We start from the raw sequence: 16,712 nt of genomic DNA on the forward strand, positions 1-16,712 counted from the left end.
AGACCCCCCACCCTTCCCTCCCCTCCCCCCCCCCCCCAAGTGAGCAGGGCTGGTTTGAATCTGTACACAGCATGAAGCTGCATAAAGCAGCAGAGCAGCTGCAGGGCACAGAAACCATACTGGTCTCTTCAAAGGGCATCTTCTCCAGCCATCTCTACGCTCCCGACTGAGCAGAGCTGCGTTTTCCCCCTCTCGCTCAAACCCACAGTTCAGATCTTTATACAAAGGCTGGCCAGGGCGGGTGCCAGGGTTTAGTTCTTGTCCTCTTTCTTGTCATCGTCCTCTGAGGGGTAGGAATGCCATGTCAACCTCTCCTCATAGAACGAGATGACCACCTGGGGGCACTTGATGTTGGCTTCCTTGGCAGGGACCAGGTCGGCCTCGTCAGAGTTCTTCCTACAGGCCAGAGCAGAGGAGCAAATTAGGGGGCTGCAGAGGGAGGTGGAAGAACTGGAGAGAATCGAGCAGCTGGAAAACGGAGGTGTCCTCAGGCAAATCCTTCCCGAGTGACTCCGGCGCAGAGAGAAGCAGCACATGAGCCCTCAAAAGCAGGCTGTGTTGTCAGGCGTGGGGACAGCAGCCACATCGAAACCGCAGCCCTTCCCCAGCTACTCCATACTTCTGAGACAGCGCAAGAGCAAGTGCTTCCTGCACCTTCACCTGCCTGGTTCGGCTCCCAGCTGCACCAGCACCAAGCCCTGCTTCCCTAGAGCTGAAAGGGTCACGGCTCTCCTTGGGATGTGGCCTTCTGCAGCTGTGGCCCGTGCCACGACATCACACCCCTCTCTCTCCCCAAGCTCGCGCCTGCTGCAGGGGGGGCATCTTAAGAGCCACGCAATCCCAAGGGCCCTACCTGCTTCTTTCACATCCACGTTAGCCTCAGCGCAGAGGGTCACCTCAGGCAGCAGCGCCATCGTGAGAGATTTCGTGCCAGGTAGCAGGGACTCCCCAGGTGCAGGTCCTTCCCTCTCTGGCACAGAATAAGCGAAGAAATGACAGACACAAAGACACACTCACCACTTCATCAGGAACATGAGCTCCCCGCTGGAATCTGTGGCACCGATGATCCGCTCCGGCTCAAAGCCCCGGGCAAAGCCTCGTGGTTTCTCTGACTGCAAGAGACAAGTTTCCACTTGTAGCATCGAAGGGTGATGGGTCACAGCCCTGCTGCAGGCCACACAGACGCACTGAGGGCTGCTCAGAAAGGCTCTGTGCATCAGATGCTTGGACTGCAACGACCGAGGCCGGCAGGCGCTGAGCAAACAGCTCAGGTGTACACCCAGGGGGGACCTGAGGCCCCAGGGCAGCCCAAAGCCACGAGCAGAGGATCTGATTCCCGAGGCACAGCTGCTCAAACTTTTATGCTGGCCTGGGATTCAGCAGCTCCCAGGATGCAAACCAGACCGCAGAGCCTCTGTCTTGTCCTTTTTCCACGAGCATCCCCAGAGGGAGGCTCCCTGCTCTGCCCTGCTCCCTCTCTCGGAGGCAGCAAGTAACCCCTGCAGCCCATTTTACCCCTCATGAGAAGCCGTGGCTCCACACTATTTAGGTTCAAAGATTGACCTCTCAGTTTAGTGCTAAAACCAGCCCTAGATTCTCGTAGAGGCCTGGCTCAGAGAGCAGCTCACACCTCCTTCCAAAAAAGCTGCAGCTTTTCAAAAGCTCTCCAGCTGTGCCTCGCTGATCTGGAATAGTCTCCCCTCTGTGCAGAACCATCTGACTGAGGCTTCAGAGCATGGTAGCCGGACACTGAGCCATATTCAGAGCTAGGGAGGTGAGTACAGAAAGCCCACGCTGCCTCACCTCCTCCTTCTTCTTCTTTGGTTTGCTCTCCTCCCCTTTGTCCTCCGTGTCAGACTCTGCTTTGCGTTTGCTCCCCTCAGACTTCTCACTCTCGTGTGCAGTTTTCTGGGACTGAAGGAACTCTGCAATGAGGTCTGGGCAGTCGAGGTTCTCCTCTGGCTCCCATGTGTTATCTTCACTGGAATCAAAACCAGCAGTTTAATTTACAGACAGAAAGTCCTGACACCAGATCAAGTGGAGATGCTGAGAGAAGCAGCAGGATTCTGTGCCCTCACCCCACGAAACAGATAAGGGCAGTGAGGCCAGAGGCCAGGGCAGTTATTTCTCTTTTCATCTGTCTGCTTGCTTCACACTCCGTTGAAGGGAAGGAAGCCCCATGTACCACCATGGCACTGCACAGTTAATCCGTGAGACAGAAGCAGGACTTTCTCACCTAGGCTACGCTCACAGTGCTCCAATTAGAGCTGGTGACACTCAGTACCACCTTCTCCATCATCACCCTCACCCTGAGCCTGTCAGCTCCATTTTGGAAGCCCTGTGAGCAAATCACTTCTGTCTCACGTCTGATCCAAGTCTCCCCTCTTTCAGATTAAAGCCCCCTCAACCCATCACTATCAGAACACGTAAAAAGTCAGCCTCCCTCTTGCTTACTTACTCGGAGAAGCCTTTCCATTTCAGCAGATATTCCACCTTGCCCTTCACCACCCGTCGATCCAGGACCTTCTCCACCACATACTCCTCCTCTTCTTCCTCTAAGACCTCTTCTACTTTCTTCTTGTTCTGTTTTTTTCCCATTGTGCTGGCCAGTTTTTCAGCTTACGGGCGACGCTGCTGAAAGGGGAAAGAAGATCACACGTGTGTGTTAGGGACAGGTTTGCCTTTGCAAGGCAGCAAAAGTATACACTGTACCCAGCTTTGCCTCTATGTAACCAGCACAGAAGGCTCTTCTAGAGGAAGCAGGCACTTACAAAGCAGGAAACACACAAAGCCCTTCCACTCATCTCAGCTCTACCCTGCCCTGAGCTGTGGAAACCATGTGCAAATCCACACGGCAGCGGGAGGGAGAAAGCACACTGCTGACATTAATTTAAAGTTAATAAACAGTTAATCCAAGCTAAACAAAAGTCACAGTCCCTGATCCTGAGCTCCCCACGTTCTTTTCTTCGGTGTTTTCATGCATGTGCACTCCAGGATGTTCATCCAGCTCCAAAGTTTTTCTTCTCCTTATCTCCAGGGCACACAAACAGCCACAGAGCCACAAGCCCAGAGCTGGTGGGAAGCATCTGAAGCACTGCAAGGTTTGCAGGATGCTCTGACCCAAACCAAGGCCGTTCCCTGCACAAAGGAATATGGGAGTGCTGTCCTCAGGTTCAAAGACTGCCCAAAGGATCGGGAGGCGGTGAGCACTGCCAGCCCAGGTCACCAACACGGAGTCACTGTCACTGCTGTGTCACCAGGACTGAACCTCCTGGTCCTGGCTCTGCATCCCAGGAGGAGTGATTGTCACCCACCCACCTTGCTGAACAGCTGCCCAGAGCCTTCCTGGCCTAACTGCTTTGTTCCGGTAAGAAATGCTTTTTCTGCCAAGCAAGATGACTGCCGAGCTGGTCAAACATTACCAGCCCAAAGACTTTATTTGTGCTGCTCAGGTGAACGCTGTACAATGCATTTCAGCTTGACAAGAATCTATGCCAGTTAGTTTACACAGCAAAACAAGAATCCTGCAGATCTACGCTAACGGAAGATGTCAGAGTTAAGAACAACCTCGGCTCTCAGCTGAGCGAGCTCCCTTTTACAAGATGTTGCTGAGTTGAGCAGCTGCCATTAAAGCCCCATTCAAAGGAAAAGGCTCAAAAAGGAGGCCCACAAAGCCCACAGCATGAACGACACCAGAAACCCCAACAGAGAGGACAGGAGGGACCCAGCCGAGGCTCCAGACCACCCTGTCTGTGCTGCTGTCTCACAGACGGGCCCTAAGGGCAGCCAAGGAGCATGGAAAAGCACAGAGAAAGCAGCTCTTCTCTGTCTGGCACGCACTGCACTCAAATGTTTGGATTTTGGACCTCGCTGCTGCTCGGAGCACACACTGTGCAGAGGATGGGCACCGAGCTGCTGGCGAGCCAGGCAGAACAACAGCCCTCCTTCAGCACAGGGCTCTGCTGCTTTGCGCTTACCTGGTGGTTTCAGAGAGGGGTCAGCACCAGAGCAGGCTGGAGATGGAGCCAAGGGAAGAGCTTGCCCTGCTGCCTTACAGAGCTGCAGCATCCATCAGAAGAGATGAAGCCTGCTCTGAGTGCTGTGTGAAGCCATGAGAAGTTCCCCAGCCTGTAAAGCCCAGCAGCTGGAGCAGTGACAGGGACATTCCCACTGCAGGGGCACGGCTACCACAGGGCTCCTTTATTAAATACCACAGCACACCCAGCCCCCAGGGATACAGATTTCCTGCCCCGTTCCTGGGGGAGGGGAGCAGTAAAAGTTGGGAACAGCTTGCTGAAACGAAGCTGTACAACATCATGTAGCAGAAAAGCTTTTCCCTGCCCTGCTCCCAGGCTAAGGCAGAGCCAGATATTCACTGGGCATTGACTGGACGCTGGGTGGAGGCGAGCCCAAGGCTGTGCAATGCAACAAGGCGAAGCTGCCAGCGCCTGCAGGAAGCCAGGCTCGAGTTTCACTCTGGAATTCCTCTGGCAGCTCCTTCCTCCCCTTCGCCCCCGCGGGGAGGAGGATCCTCCCTGCACTGAGGCACAACCTGTATGTGGAGAAAAGGGCCCGCAGGGGTGAGATCCTGGGGTTCCCTGCTCCCAGCTGCAGCCAAAGGGATCTCAGTCACAAACGCTGCAGTTGTCGCCTTGTTCTTAAGGACCTTGGGATGCTGAGTTAAGGAGCCCGAGTTCCCTGGACCAAAATCTGTAAGAGGCACAGGAACCAGAGCTGGGAGTGAGACAGGCAGAAACGGAGAAAGCAGGAAAGCCACAGAGCAGCGCAAGCAATGCTGTGCCACAGCTCCATCATTACAGGAAGGGCAGAGAAGATGCAAAAGCGAGGCCAGGAGCACTTGCAGAAAAAGCAGGCCAGCAGCAGAGCCCAGGGGGCCCGGTGGCTCCGGGGCTCCACGCAACACAGCACATCTGCAGCCTGCAGGCGATGCTGAGCCCCAGCACAGCAGCTGCTGCAGAGCCTGGCGTTGCAGAGGCGAGCTGCTGTGCAGGCCTTTCACTGCACTGCAGTCAGGGAGGCTGGAACACGACAAAGGGATTCGGCAAAGATTGCAGCCTTGGCATGAGGGCATTTCAAACCCTGCCTGTTTTCTTGATTCAAAACAAGCCACAGGCACACAGAGCACGGCTTGGTTTGGGGTTGGAGGGGAACGCAGCGGAGGCAACAGACAGCAATCGTGGGGACATCGCTCACGGCCGCAGGATTTGGGGCTGGATTATCCTGCCCCAAGAAAGTCTCATTAAGTAGCACACGTTTCCTATGTTCAACTTCAATTTTCCCTCACTTAACGCGTGAAAAAGTTGGTCTACACTGAAAAACAGGACCATCCTGAGTCTAGCAATCCTGCACTAAGTCCTTCTGTTTCCATTTGCCACTTCTTACCTAACGTTCAAGGCAAGGCTGAAATCCTTTGTGAAAAGGAAAGCAGAGCAGTGAAAGATTGCAAGAATGACTCCTTGGTCTGCAGCTAATAGGAAAAGCACCCGACACACCTAAGGCACTCGAAAAGAATTCAAAGCCCAGTAAAAGGGCAGGAAAAAAGAGGCCCAGCATGAAGGTGTGCACAAAAGCCTGCTTTATAGGGACAGGAATAGCAGGCGGAGGAACGAGAGCTTGGCTGACAGCGTGGACCAGCACAGAACTCTGCTCACTGCACTTCTTGGGGCGGTAGGGAATGGAACTGATGCTGAGAGGCTGCCGAGGGAGAGCTGCTGCCCTTCCAGCGTGCCTTGTGCTCATCTTTTCAGCAGGGAGCTTAACAAAAGGAGAGCCAAGAAAAATAACGTGGAGATCCAGAGGTTGGGTCTGAATACAGCCCGGTTCCATCAGCTGCACCTTAAAGGATGAGCAGCTCAGCTTCGCTTTAATGAGCTCTAAGCTTTAAACATTTCCTCCCTTCTGCCTTTCTCAAACTTGGCTGGGATCTCCCGTCTCTGTAAGGACTTACAAACACTCCAAGTTTATTCTGCATGTGTCAGGGAAAGGCAGCAGGCACCGTCCTGATCAAGTGGGAAGCAGCACATGAAACCTTTCACACTCCAGAACCTGAACACAACAGAAAACACCTCTGGAAAGTCCGAGTCAAAGCTCAAGGCTTCGAGCAGAGATCAAACTAAATGAAAGCCACAGCCTTTGAGCTCGGTCACATCATTTCCAGTTAAGTTCACAATCCAGGAGAGAACGTATCTCTGGATTTAAGAGAAAAACACACACAGCTGGGATATCATAAGGGAACTTGAGCTACAAATCCCATCCCATAGACAGGGATTCCACGGTTTGGTTGGCAAAGGCAGACAGAACCCTGGGGGCCAAAAGCAGAGGGTGGGAACACAGGGCCGCGTTCCTCCTCTCCTCTTTATGCAAAGGGAGGAAAGCATTACCGCAATATCTTCGGTTTTAGGATGGGAGCTGATGGCTTCAGGCTGCCGTTGGGTACCGGGAACAACAACAACTCAGCAAAAGCAGCGAGGCACAGACAGCCCACGGAGGTGGGAGCGTCCCCACGCCTGGAGGAGCTGCAGCACGGCGGGGATGTGGCACTGATGGCCGCGCTGAGCAGCACGGTTGGGATCTGAGGGCTCTTTTAGAACCGTATCGATCACCGCACGGACCCCAGGTGTTCACAGCAAACGCCGCCTCGATTCCCACCCCCACCTGCCGCCCGCCTCTTAGAGCAGCACAGGATCTTCGCAGTGCCCGAACGCTCCGGGAGGCGCCGCTTCCCGCCACAAAACCCCGCCGCTTTTCGTTCTTTCAGCTTCACGCAAACAACGCGTTTGAAAACTCAACGCCCGCTCCAACCCCAGCGGGTCCGGGTCCGGGTCCACCTCCTCCTCCTCCTCGTCCTCCCATGGGGGTGCGAACCCCCTCCGGCCCCACATCTTTGCTCTCCACAGCCCAACCTCCCCCCCACGCTCCGAACGCGGCTCCTCCACACGGCCCCCCCCCCCTCAAATCTCCACACCCGTTACCGCCCACCCCGCTCCGTTCCGTTCAGGCCCCGCTTTGTCCCCGCGCGGCCCCGCCTCGCTCGGTTCCCCCCCCACCCCAATCACCGCAACCCCTCACCCCAACGCCGCAACCGTAACCGCGGCCCGGCCCCGCGCACCTTGCACAGCCCCGCCAAAGGTTACCGAAGGGAAGCGGCCTACGGGCGGGCAGGGGCCGGCGCCGCGGGCCTGGCGCGCTCCGTCTGCCTCCGTCGAACAAAAGAGCCCGGCCAGCCCCAGTGCCCGCCGCGCCGCGCCGCGCATGCGCCGCGACCCGCACCCACCGCGGTGCACTATGGGAGATGCAGTCCGCCGCCGTCAGATGCGGGAGTTGCCGCGGGGCATCGTGGGAGGTGTAGGCCCTCGCTGACGTTGGCGCGAACTACAGCACCCAACATGCACCGCGCCGGCCGGAAGAGGAAGTGCAGCTCGCGGTATAAGGCTGCCGCGCCGCCGTGCGGTTTAAAGGGGCCGCGTCCTGCGTGAGGAGGTGAGGGGGTCCTGAAAGAGGGAGGGGCGGATCTGGGCGTAACTGGGACGCTGAGCTCTGTATGGGGAGCCCGGCGCGGCAGGGGGGAGGTTGTATGGCTTGTTTTTGGGGCTGAGGCCTTGAGAGGGAGAGGCCTCCGAGTTCGTGCTGGTGCCCTGCAGCCCCGGATCGCGACCCCCGCGGTGCAGTGGGGGTAACAGTGGCTCCCCCTGAGAGCCCTTAATTCGGATCTTAAGCAAAAGCCCCGAAAGAGGATTTGGCATAACTGCTTAAAGCTGCCCCCCAGAGCTGCCTTCTCCCTTTGGTTTATCGAGTGAAGACCAATTAACTCTGAATCGAGCTTAAATGAGATTATTTGATGCTCGGTGTGAAAGTGTGGCCGTGAGACACGTGTGCGTTCCCTCATGGGAGCGAGCAGCAGTGGCCTCGTGCTGTGCCAGGCCTGGGGCTGTGCTCGGTCCTGCTCTGCCCACGGGCAGCACTGGGCCCTGTGGGGCTGCAGGGACCCCTCCCAAGGCAGCCGTGTCGCCCCCCAGCTTTGCCCATCCCATCCATGGAGCAGCGGCCCCCAGCTGTCCTCTGCAGTCTCCAACCTCCTATAACTGAGCAACCCAGCCCCTCTTTTCTGCTATTCCGTGAGGGCTGTTTTTCTCTCTTCACCTCTCCCCATTGTTTTTTTGCCCTGGAAGCAGTGGGATCACAGCTGCCTGGAGAGCTGAGCGCCCATTGCTGAGCCCGGCAGGGTGACTGGTAGCACGTTTTCTGCCCTCAGTGCCCAGGGGGAGGATTGCATGCACTGAAATGCGATGGGATTTTTTCGGCAGGTTCCCCTCACTTTCCCCCTTACAGCTCAAACTGGAAACGGCGGCAGCAGCAGCAGTAGCCTGACCCAGCCATAGTGAGAGCTGTCACTGTGAGATACCCCAGATCTGCCTGCACTGGGCCTGGAGCTCCTGCTCTGTGCCCTCAGCTCTTCTCTGCTGTCCATTCACACCTTCGGTGCTCTCTGCATTGGATCAGACAAGTGAAATCTTGCAAACCAGTGGAGCCAGATTTTTGAAGCGTGGATCGTGGCTCACCCCTCCCCTTGTCCTGGCTAAAATTAGCTCAGCCTTCAGAAGAGCTTTGCTTCACAACCCAGCGGATAAATAAAGGCTGAGCTCGCAATGCTACCCAGCACTTGGCAGCTCCCGTGGCCTAAAAGGCAAAGCTCCAGGAACTGGGAACAGGTGAAGGGTTGCTGTGCCTCTCTGCTCCGCGTCCCTCAGGAGCCAGGGCTGTGTCCTCAGCCTCAGGTTCATCCCAGGGGCTCCAAATGCCTTGCACAACAAACAGGAGAGGTGAAACCAGGACACGTTTGGTCTGCTAGCTCCCCCTGATGAGCTCTCCTGCTCTGTGTGGTCCAGACCAGGAAGGGACGCTTGGATGGGTTGGTTTGTGCCGTTGTGGAGTGTGGGGACTGTCTGTCCTCTCTCTTGCTCGCAGCGCTGGCATCGTGTCTGTGCTATCATTGCAAAACAGGGATTACTGCAGGAGAATGCAGTGGGGCAGCAAATCAGCTGGGGGCCCAGCAGTGCCCGAGGGATGTGGTGGAGGAGGCAGCAGCTCGTGGCAAAACTCAGCGGGAGAGACGAGGGCACCGTGGGGTGCTGGGGAGGGTGGGAGCAGGGAGGGCAGTGAGGGCGAGCGGTTGCAATGCAGGCACGGCGTCCAACCAGAGGGGGAAATCGTGGTCTGGAATTTGCTGCTTATTCAGTTGAATTGTGAAAGAGCTGAGAGGAGCGGCGTTGTCTGTGTCTGGTGCTAATGGGAGACGTGCTGGGGCAGCAGCAGGAGCTGGGCTGATCTCAGGGAGAGGAGCAGGCTCATCTGGCAGCGGGAGGATGCTGGCTGGGAGGTGGCTGCTTTGCTTGTGCTGGGCAGGCAGCAGGGGGAGGCTGGTGAGAGGAGGAAGCTGTGATCAAAGCGGGGTTCTTTCCTTACCACCTGAACAGGCAGCACTGGTGTTTCAGTGCAGAACTGCCATGCAGTGTGAGGAGGGGCTGGGCTCTTCCATCCTTTTCTCCTATGGAGCTACAAGGAGAAGAGATGCTGCATGTCCCAGTTCTGGTCATGGAGCAGCCTCCAGCATCCCCCAGCAGCAGCATGATGGGCTGTGTGGCCCATGTGGGGCCTGTGGGAGGTTAATGCTGCTTTGCTTTCTGCCCTGGGGGCTGCTGGAGTTGGATGCATCCTCTTTATTTCACGGTGGTTTACTGGATTGGATCAGCTGTGCTGAGACTGGGGGCTGGAGAGGTGCTGCTGGGTGAGACAGAAACGTGAACTTCCTGGGGGTGTGGGGAGAACGTGGGGAATCCTGATTGTCTGAGTGCTCCATCTCTTCCTACCGTGTCCTTTTTCCTCTGTGCAGATGTTTCCTTCTGGACTCTGGCTCTAGGATGTTGGAGAGCAGAGAGGAGGTAAGACGCCTCCTGATGTGGTTTTATCTGCTCCTGGCTGGGGTTTGGCAATGCTGGAGCCCTGAGTGCTGCATGGAGGGGAGAGAGGTGCTGAACACTGGGCTGGGGGGTGGCTGGGGGGTGAGACTGGGAGGTTCTGCCCTGTGCTCAGGCAGTGTTTGTGCCCAGGAGCTGACCACAGTGCGCGTCCAGGACCCTCGGGTGCAGAACGAAGGCTCCTGGAACTCCTATGTGGATTATAAAATCTTCCTCCATGTAAGTTGTGGCTGCTGGGAAACAGCAGAGCTCACCTGCCTCGTTGCCCCTCAGCTGGGAGGATCACGTCTGTGGTTTGTTTGTTTGTTTTGTGCAGACCAACAGCAAGGCCTTTACAGCCAAGACCTCATGTGTGCGACGCCGGTACCGTGAATTCGTGTGGCTGAGGCGGCAGCTCCAGAAGAATGCTGGCTTGGTGTAAGCGTGCCCTGAGCTCCCTGCTTTCCCCCACCTGCAGGCAGACACCACACTTCCATTGCTCTGGGTATCTTATGTGCTCTCGGAGCAGATGGGGATAAAAAAGGCAGAGGGGTGGCTTTCTCCAGACGTAGATGTGGGATACTGGCACTCGTGAGGTCTGGCTCTGCACAAAGCAGGGGGCCAGCTGCTGCTACCGTGGTGCCCCACATCTCCTTGCTCCAGTGCTGGGCAATCTGACCCTGAGCTGCTGCCTTTGCTCTCTTCCTGCAGGCCTGTCCCAGAGCTGCCTGGGAAATCCACCTTCTTTGTGGGGAGCACAGATGAATTCATTGAGAAGAGGAGGCAGGGGCTGCAGCAGTTCCTGGAAAAGTGAGTGAAGCTCTTGCACACACCTCTGGGAGGGCGCGAGAGGGAGGATGCAGCGCTTGGAAGATGCTGTTTGTGAGGTGGCAGTGGATCTGCTGGGGGGGTCACCCTGGCAATGTGAGCTGCCTGGACAGGGCCGAGTGCTCTGTGCTCCTGCAGACTTGCCTCACCCCCTTCTCTTTTCACACAGGGTTGTGCAGAATGTTGTCCTCCTCTCCGACAGCCGGCTGCACCTCTTCCTGCAGAGCCAGCTCTCCGTGCCTGAGATAGAGGCATGCGTGCAAGGCCAAGGCTCACAGACAGTGACAGAAGCCATCCTGCACTATGCCATGTCCAACTGTGGCTGGGTGCAGGAGGAGGAGAGCCGCCCTACGCTGCTGCCGGGAGGAGGTGTGCATGGCAGGTAATGCAGGCAGGGAAAGGCTGACCCAGGGGCACCACGGTGGGGCAGAGCCCAACTCTCTTGCTGTGCTCTCTTGCTTTGTGCTGGCTTGAGCAGACCTGGTACCAGCAGCACCCTGAGCCAGGTGGTGCCCTGCTGCCCACACCTCCCCTTGCCTGTGCTTGCAGCTGTAGGAATGCTGCTTAGAAATGGCTGGTGTCTGTGCAGTGGAGTTTCACTTTTAGGAAACAACTCCTACTATGAAATGAGAGGAGCTGCCAGCCTTTCCAGGGACTCCTGAGTGGCTTTTTGAGTTGCCTGTCACATCTTTGTTGCAGTCATTTAAAGGAATAAAGCTGAGCGTGTGTTCCGTAGCCTTGCACACAAGTGGGCAGGATTCCAGGGACCAGATGAGCAGAGATGGATGTCACAGGCTGTTGCCAGTGTCTCCTGTGCTGCCCTTCAGGCTGCCTGGGAAGGGTGACCTGTTCTGGCCATAGCCAAGGCTTAGCAGAGGAGAACTTGATTCTCCCAGAAAAACTTAAGCTGAGATTTACAGAGATCTTTGGATGCATTCCTTTCTTAATCTCTGTGCGGTGAGGAACCTTTGAGCCTTTCAGAACACAGGTTTTATGTGCATCTTCTCCCTGCCCTTGCAGTGTGCAAGGCACGTCTCACGCCCTCCACAGCAGCAGAGCGCTGGCTGTGTGTGTGTGAATTAGCCAGGCATCAGGTAAGGAGGGCTGCCACCTTGCTGCCACTCGAGGGTTTTCTGTACCTGGGGAGACAGCTGCTATGGTAGGAGAGGAAAGCATCCTGCGTTTGTCACCTCTGCATCAAGTCCTGCAGGTCCAGGTTCCCTGGCAGTGAAGCTCCGCATCCCTGCGCTCCTTGAGCCCTGCTGTGCAAGAGGCCGTGTCTGGCCTTCTGTACCACTTCTGCAAGTGCTTTTTCAGCTTGGTTTTCAATGAATGGAAAGAAAGATGTTTCTAGACCCCAGCCGTGTTGATAACAGAGCTCTTTGTGCTTGAAGGATAGGGTTTGGGAGAGCACAGCAGCCCCAGCTAGCAGGGTAGGTATGCAGGTGTTGGGCTGTGTTTTCCTTGCTGCTGCCAGCACCTTCTGCCTCTCACTGATGGTGCTGCCCTCGTGTACAACCACGAGCAGCCGCTGCAGTGCTGCCAGTGCTCTGACTGCTCTCTCTTTTCAGCTGTGCCAGCCTGGGGGCCACACAGGGGCTGAGCTGCCTGGAGACCCTCCCGCACTGGAGCGACTTTGGCATGGATGACGCGCACTCAGACAGCCCTGATGAGCCAGCAGAGCCCTTGGGTGGACAGCAGGAGACGCAGTAAATGGTTTGAGCGACCTCACCTGCCTTCCCCAGGACCTGCAGCCCCCTCTGGAGGAGCTGCTGCTGGCTGAGCCAGTGGGAGGCAGGGCTGGCAGGACTGGGGATGTGCTGGGAACACGGCTTTGTCCTTGGCTCTGTGGTGTCTGGGGCTCGTGTGCTCTCTCCCTGATGACTCTCAACTGTCCTTGATGTCCCAGGCAGCGTGTTTGTGTAGCTCTTCTCTTTGGAGAAGAGATCTAGTGGTTAGTGAAACCTGCGTTTCTTATTCCCGTGGCCCTTTGCTCTCCAATTGGAGTGGTAGCAGGGCTTGGTTAGGTCACAGTGCACAGTGTTATTGGTACATTCCTGGCCTTGGGCAGGGTGGGATGTGCTGGCTGTGATGTGTGCAGCCTCAGACTGGGAGTGGGGAGCCGGCTGCTGCCCAGCAGATCCCTTTGGGTCAGCCCTCTGTGTGGAGGCTGCATTTCCCCAGCGGCAGCAGCTCTGTGCAGCTCCTGGTGGTCTCAGCTGCACGGAACCCACAGCAGGCTGCAGATGCTCTGCCCTCACCTGGGTCCTGCTGGCAGCATTTGCCCCCCAAGCTGCACGCAGCTGGGACAAATAGAGACAAAACCCACCCAGGAACGAGGGAACAGTTTATCACCCCTGCCTGCTTGTGCAGCCACCCCTTCCAGATGGGATTCTGCAGCAGAACAAACCTTTTCCACACGTTGATAGCACAGTGGGGGAACGTGGGAGCAACAGGGGAGGAGAACGGGGGACTCACAGCCAGGAGGGAGGGAGCTCAGAGCGACGCAGCGTGCAGCTGCCTTGCAGTGGGTGTCTGGCAACGCTTGGGCCCTGGTTACTTTTGCTGCTGCTCCCCTGTGCTCTCCTGCACCTTTTCCTATACCCTGAGCACTGGTAGAGGCAGAGCCGACGTGCTCTGACTTGAAATAAAAACAAAGTAGAAGAGGCTTGCTGCTTGCTGGTGATGTCTGTCCTTGCTGTGTGGGTGGAGGGAGCCAAGCAGGGCCGAGGCCAAGCTAATTGGAGATAGATGGCTGGAGGGAACAGAGCTGCTGATTGCACCTCTCCCTATAGGGCTGCCCCTGCTGGTGCAGCTCACTCGGAGGGAGAGGTGAGAGGGTCCACAAAGCAGAAAGCAGGAGGGAGGGTCGCACTGTGAGATCTGCAGGGCTTGGGGTGGTTGTCCTCACACAGAGGTTTGGGTTTGCAGAGGAGGGAGGGTTGGAAACCCGTCGTCATGTGGCAGCCGAAATGTCAGGAGAAGTTCATGGTGAAGGCTGGCAGCTGCTGGTGCCATTGGCTGCCCCCCTTCATACATATTCATGTCCGCTGATGAGCGTGCAGCTCCAAATGGCTCAGCTGCGAGGCCAGCTGTGGCCATAGACCGCACAGCATCCTGCAGGCATCGCTCCTTCGGCCAGGGCTGCAAAACCTGAGCACGGCACTCAGCCTGGAGCCGCAGCCCTGCTCCGGGCATCCCTCTCTCCATGCCCTGCCAGGAGCTGGCCAGCCCTGGGGCTTCCCTTTGTAAGTGATGGAGATCCAGCAGCCCTGCAAGCAGAGCTCGGTCCTCCTGCAGGGTGCCCATCCTTCCCCCTGGGGGGTGCAGCTGCTGCCCCGGTGTTGGCTGCTTGTCAGAGCCAGGCGGAAATTATTTTTAGTGGTGTTGATCGACTCTGCAAAGCTGTCGGGAAAACAGTGACTCATTGGGAGGCAGAACCGTGGAGGGTGGGGGGGGGGGGGGGGGGGGGTGGGGAGGGGGGGAATAGCCGCCCCGGTGCTGAGTGCAGAGCAGAACAGCGCTGCTCCCGCACTGCTGTGGCCGTAGGAATGGCTGGGGATGGGATCCAAGACGTGCAGGGATGGTTTCGTGCGGGGCCTGAAGGTGATGGATGGGGGTGCCAGGTCTCTCTGCCACGCATGGAACCGATGTGGGGGGAGCGCAGCCGGCTGTGGCTTGGGGTTTGCTCCGGGCTTTGAAGCAGCTGCGGTGGGCACACGGAGCAGCTCAGGGCAACCCCCCCCCCCCTCCTTCTTCCCCGCAGCCCCGCACGTCTCTCCGCTCCCCGCCGCTGCCAGGAGCAAAGCTCGCCGCCTGGACGCGATCCAGGCTCTCCAGACAGCGCATCCTCGCCTTCCACGCCCGCCCCGGGGAAAACTGTCTCAAATCTGTGCAAACAAACCACGGCGTTGTGCGTCCCCCCCCCCTCCCACCCCCCCCCCCCCGCCAATCTCACTGCACGCACCCACCGCTCCGTGTCCCCGGGGTACCAGGAAGGGGGTTGATGGAGCAGGGCAGGATCCAACCCCCGTGGTGTAAAGCGGGGTGAGCACCGTGCTGCAGTGCACGGAAGCCCTGGGAAAGGCTCTCTGCTGCTTTGGATCTGGAGGAAGGTAAAGGGCAGCTGCCGGTGGGCCGGGGTAGGGGTTGGGGGCGGGGGGGTGGGTTGTGAACGTACACCTTCATCTCCTCCCTCCGCACACCCCCATCCCAGAGGTCCCTCCGTGCCCAGCTGAGCTCTGGGCATCCCAAATCCATCCCAAAGGCCCGAGGTCAGTACTACTAGAGAGCCCCGCATCAACGTTACCCCGCTTCTCAGCCCCCCATCCCCCCCCTTACCCCCTTTCCAGCCCCCCACCGCCGGTGTCGCTCCCCCGGCCGGGCGGTGCGCGGGCCCAGAGCGCCACCTGGCGGCTGCACGGCGTAGTGCAGCTTGGAGCGGATAAAGCGGGGAGGGGGTGGGGGGGGGGAGCGCGTTTATTGCGGACCCCCGGCCATGGGGGGGGGGGCTGATGATGCCCGAGTACCGAGGGGTGCGCAGAGTCCGGAGCAGCGGGTGGTGGCACGCAAAGCTCTTCTTGTAACGGGTTCTCAAGGCTGGGGAGGGTCCTTGTGGCATCGCAGCGTGGGCAAGGGGAGGGGTGAGCGCCTGGATTTGGGGAGGGGGGAGAGAAACGGTGAGTGTGGGGAAGGGGACGCAGGGTAGGGCTGTGGGTCACAGAGAGGACACGAAGGTCTCCTTGCCCAGGGGGCGGTCAGGCGGCAGCTGACCCCCTGCTGTCCCAGCCCCACTGCTGGGCTCCATTTCCCCGTCTGCCAAATGCCTCCCTATCTATGGGCTTTGGGAGAATAGCCCAGTGCTGCTGTCAGTGCAGGTTGCAGCTGTCACATACAGCTCTCAGGGTCTGACAGAGGCAGCTGCGGTGGTTTTGGCACAGCTTTCTGCCATAGAACTGAACGGAGCTGAAATCCAGGCAGGGACGCTGCACAGAGCCCCCATCTCTCGGGTGAACATCTGAAGGTCACCACGTCCCCACAGCCCTGTCATTCCCAGCCCCACACATGCATCCCCTTCCACAGCTGTTCTGGGCACGGTGGCATTTTCTCTGACCCATGCCTGTTTCCCAGCCCCACCACCTTCCTTCTATGTAAAACAGAAACCAGAAGATGGAGCCAAACTGTCCTGGGAGAGAAAGGAACAGCGCTGCCTCCCCATCACACAAACCCCGGGCTGCCACCTCTCACCTGGGCACTTCCATCCTCACCGCTCCTCCAGCTCGTAAGCAGCTGCCAGGTAATCCTTGGGGACGATCCCGACGGTGCTGTTGAGCTCCCCGACCCACCAGCCATACATGTTGTACTCCTGGGGAGGCACAGCAGAATTAGGGTTAATGCCAGGGGCAGCGGGCGCAGCTCTGCTCCCTTCCTTTGGCAGCTGGGTTCACACAGACCCGTTTCTCTCCCCTCTGAGTCCCACTTGGCTGCCCTTCCTCACCCCATCCTTCATCCCTTACCCTTCGCTTCCCATGGGATGTGGGTCAGTGCAAGAAAGGGGGGGGGGGGTTTGCACCCCATACTCTGGCGCAGCCCTTTCCCTCAGCCCCTTCCCATGCTTTGCAGGCAAAGCAGGAAAAAAAATCCCATTGCAAAACCAGAAGAAAAGAAAGCAGCTCTGTTTGGAACCTCTATGGGCACAGCAGGAGCCCTGGGCAAAGCAGCCCCAGGCAGGAGCTGCACCCCACGTGCAAAGGGGACCCCCCAGCACCCAACCCCCCAACCCCAGCTCTGCCACAGCCCGAACACTATGAGGTATTTTAAAATAATTTCTGCTTTGATGAATTGCTGGCTAGCCCACGATTGCTCATCATCAAAGGGAGGAAAATGCAAATGAGAGCCAGCCGAGAACTC

General features: G+C 57.8%; 3 protein-coding genes across 10 annotated transcripts in view; 1 reads left to right on the forward strand and 2 right to left on the reverse strand.

Annotated features, from left to right (window-relative positions):
- Positions 1–28: 28 nt before the first annotated feature.
- Positions 29–7,276, reverse strand: CBX1 (chromobox 1). Of its 2 annotated transcripts, none has more exons than XM_052700042.1 (5): positions 7,130–7,276; positions 2,459–2,631; positions 1,804–1,981; positions 1,018–1,112; positions 29–396 (listed from the first exon to the last, which is right to left on the reverse strand). In XM_052700042.1, the coding sequence occupies exons 2-5, from the start codon at positions 2,596–2,598 to the stop codon at positions 252–254; spliced, it is 558 nt and encodes a 185-aa protein (XP_052556002.1). In that variant the 5' UTR covers positions 2,599–2,631; positions 7,130–7,276; the 3' UTR covers positions 29–251. The 2 variants fall into 2 exon arrangements, with proteins under 2 accessions (XP_052556002.1, XP_052556001.1); XM_052700041.1 differs by having other exon boundaries at positions 2,459–2,634; positions 7,130–7,275.
- A 130-nt stretch (positions 7,277–7,406) lies between these two features.
- On the forward strand, positions 7,407–13,525 carry SNX11 (sorting nexin 11). Of its 3 annotated transcripts, none has more exons than XM_052700037.1 (7): positions 7,407–7,500; positions 9,911–9,959; positions 10,128–10,214; positions 10,312–10,412; positions 10,686–10,784; positions 10,972–11,184; positions 12,374–13,525. In XM_052700037.1, exons 2-7 carry the CDS (start codon positions 9,939–9,941, stop codon positions 12,513–12,515), a joined length of 663 nt encoding a protein of 220 aa, XP_052555997.1. In that variant the 5' UTR covers positions 7,407–7,500; positions 9,911–9,938; the 3' UTR covers positions 12,516–13,525. The 3 variants fall into 3 exon arrangements, with proteins under 3 accessions (XP_052555997.1, XP_052555999.1, XP_052555998.1); XM_052700039.1 differs by lacking the exon at positions 7,407–7,500 and adding an exon at positions 7,579–8,729; XM_052700038.1 differs by lacking the exon at positions 7,407–7,500 and having other exon boundaries at positions 9,185–9,959.
- A 1,764-nt stretch (positions 13,526–15,289) lies between these two features.
- SKAP1 (src kinase associated phosphoprotein 1) overlaps positions 15,290–16,712 on the reverse strand; it is a 124,243-nt gene continuing 122,820 nt past the window's right edge. For 2 of the 5 annotated variants that reach the window (XM_052700119.1, XM_052700120.1), the window contains exons 12-13: positions 16,070–16,167; positions 15,291–15,453 (exon numbers count right to left, since the gene is read on the reverse strand). In XM_052700119.1, the coding sequence (XP_052556079.1) occupies positions 15,396–15,453; positions 16,070–16,167 (156 nt within the window). In that variant the 3' untranslated portion in view covers positions 15,291–15,395. Of the gene's footprint in view, positions 15,454–16,049; positions 16,168–16,712 lie in introns of all 5 variants that reach the window. The other 3 variants (XM_052700121.1, XM_052700122.1, XM_052700123.1) reach the window with 2 other exon arrangements.

This window comes from Tympanuchus pallidicinctus, unplaced genomic scaffold, assembly GCF_026119805.1.
Source record: "Tympanuchus pallidicinctus isolate F22 unplaced genomic scaffold, pur_lepc_1.0 scaffold39, whole genome shotgun sequence".
In the NCBI taxonomy this organism is placed as follows: Eukaryota; Metazoa; Chordata; class Aves; order Galliformes; family Phasianidae; genus Tympanuchus; species Tympanuchus pallidicinctus.

Bases quoted from the DNA above. Each gene is read 5' to 3' on its own strand.
- CBX1 (XM_052700042.1), bottom strand. From the start codon at position 2,598: ATGGGAAAAAAACAGAACAAGAAGAAAGTAGAAGAGGTCTTAGAGGAA. The intron at 1,982-2,458 runs GTAAGTAAGCAA...TTTTGATTCCAG, and splicing joins AAATGGAAAGGCTTCTCCGA to TGAAGATAACACATGGGAGC. The intron at 397-1,017 runs GTGAGTGTGTCT...TCTGGCCTGTAG, and splicing joins CTCATGTTCCTGATGAAGTG to GAAGAACTCTGACGAGGCCG.
- SNX11 (XM_052700037.1), top strand. From the start codon at position 9,939: ATGTTGGAGAGCAGAGAGGAG. The intron at 10,785-10,971 runs GTGAGTGAAGCT...CTTTTCACACAG, and splicing joins CTGCAGCAGTTCCTGGAAAA to GGTTGTGCAGAATGTTGTCC. The intron at 11,185-12,373 runs GTAATGCAGGCA...CTCTCTTTTCAG, and splicing joins GGAGGAGGTGTGCATGGCAG to CTGTGCCAGCCTGGGGGCCA.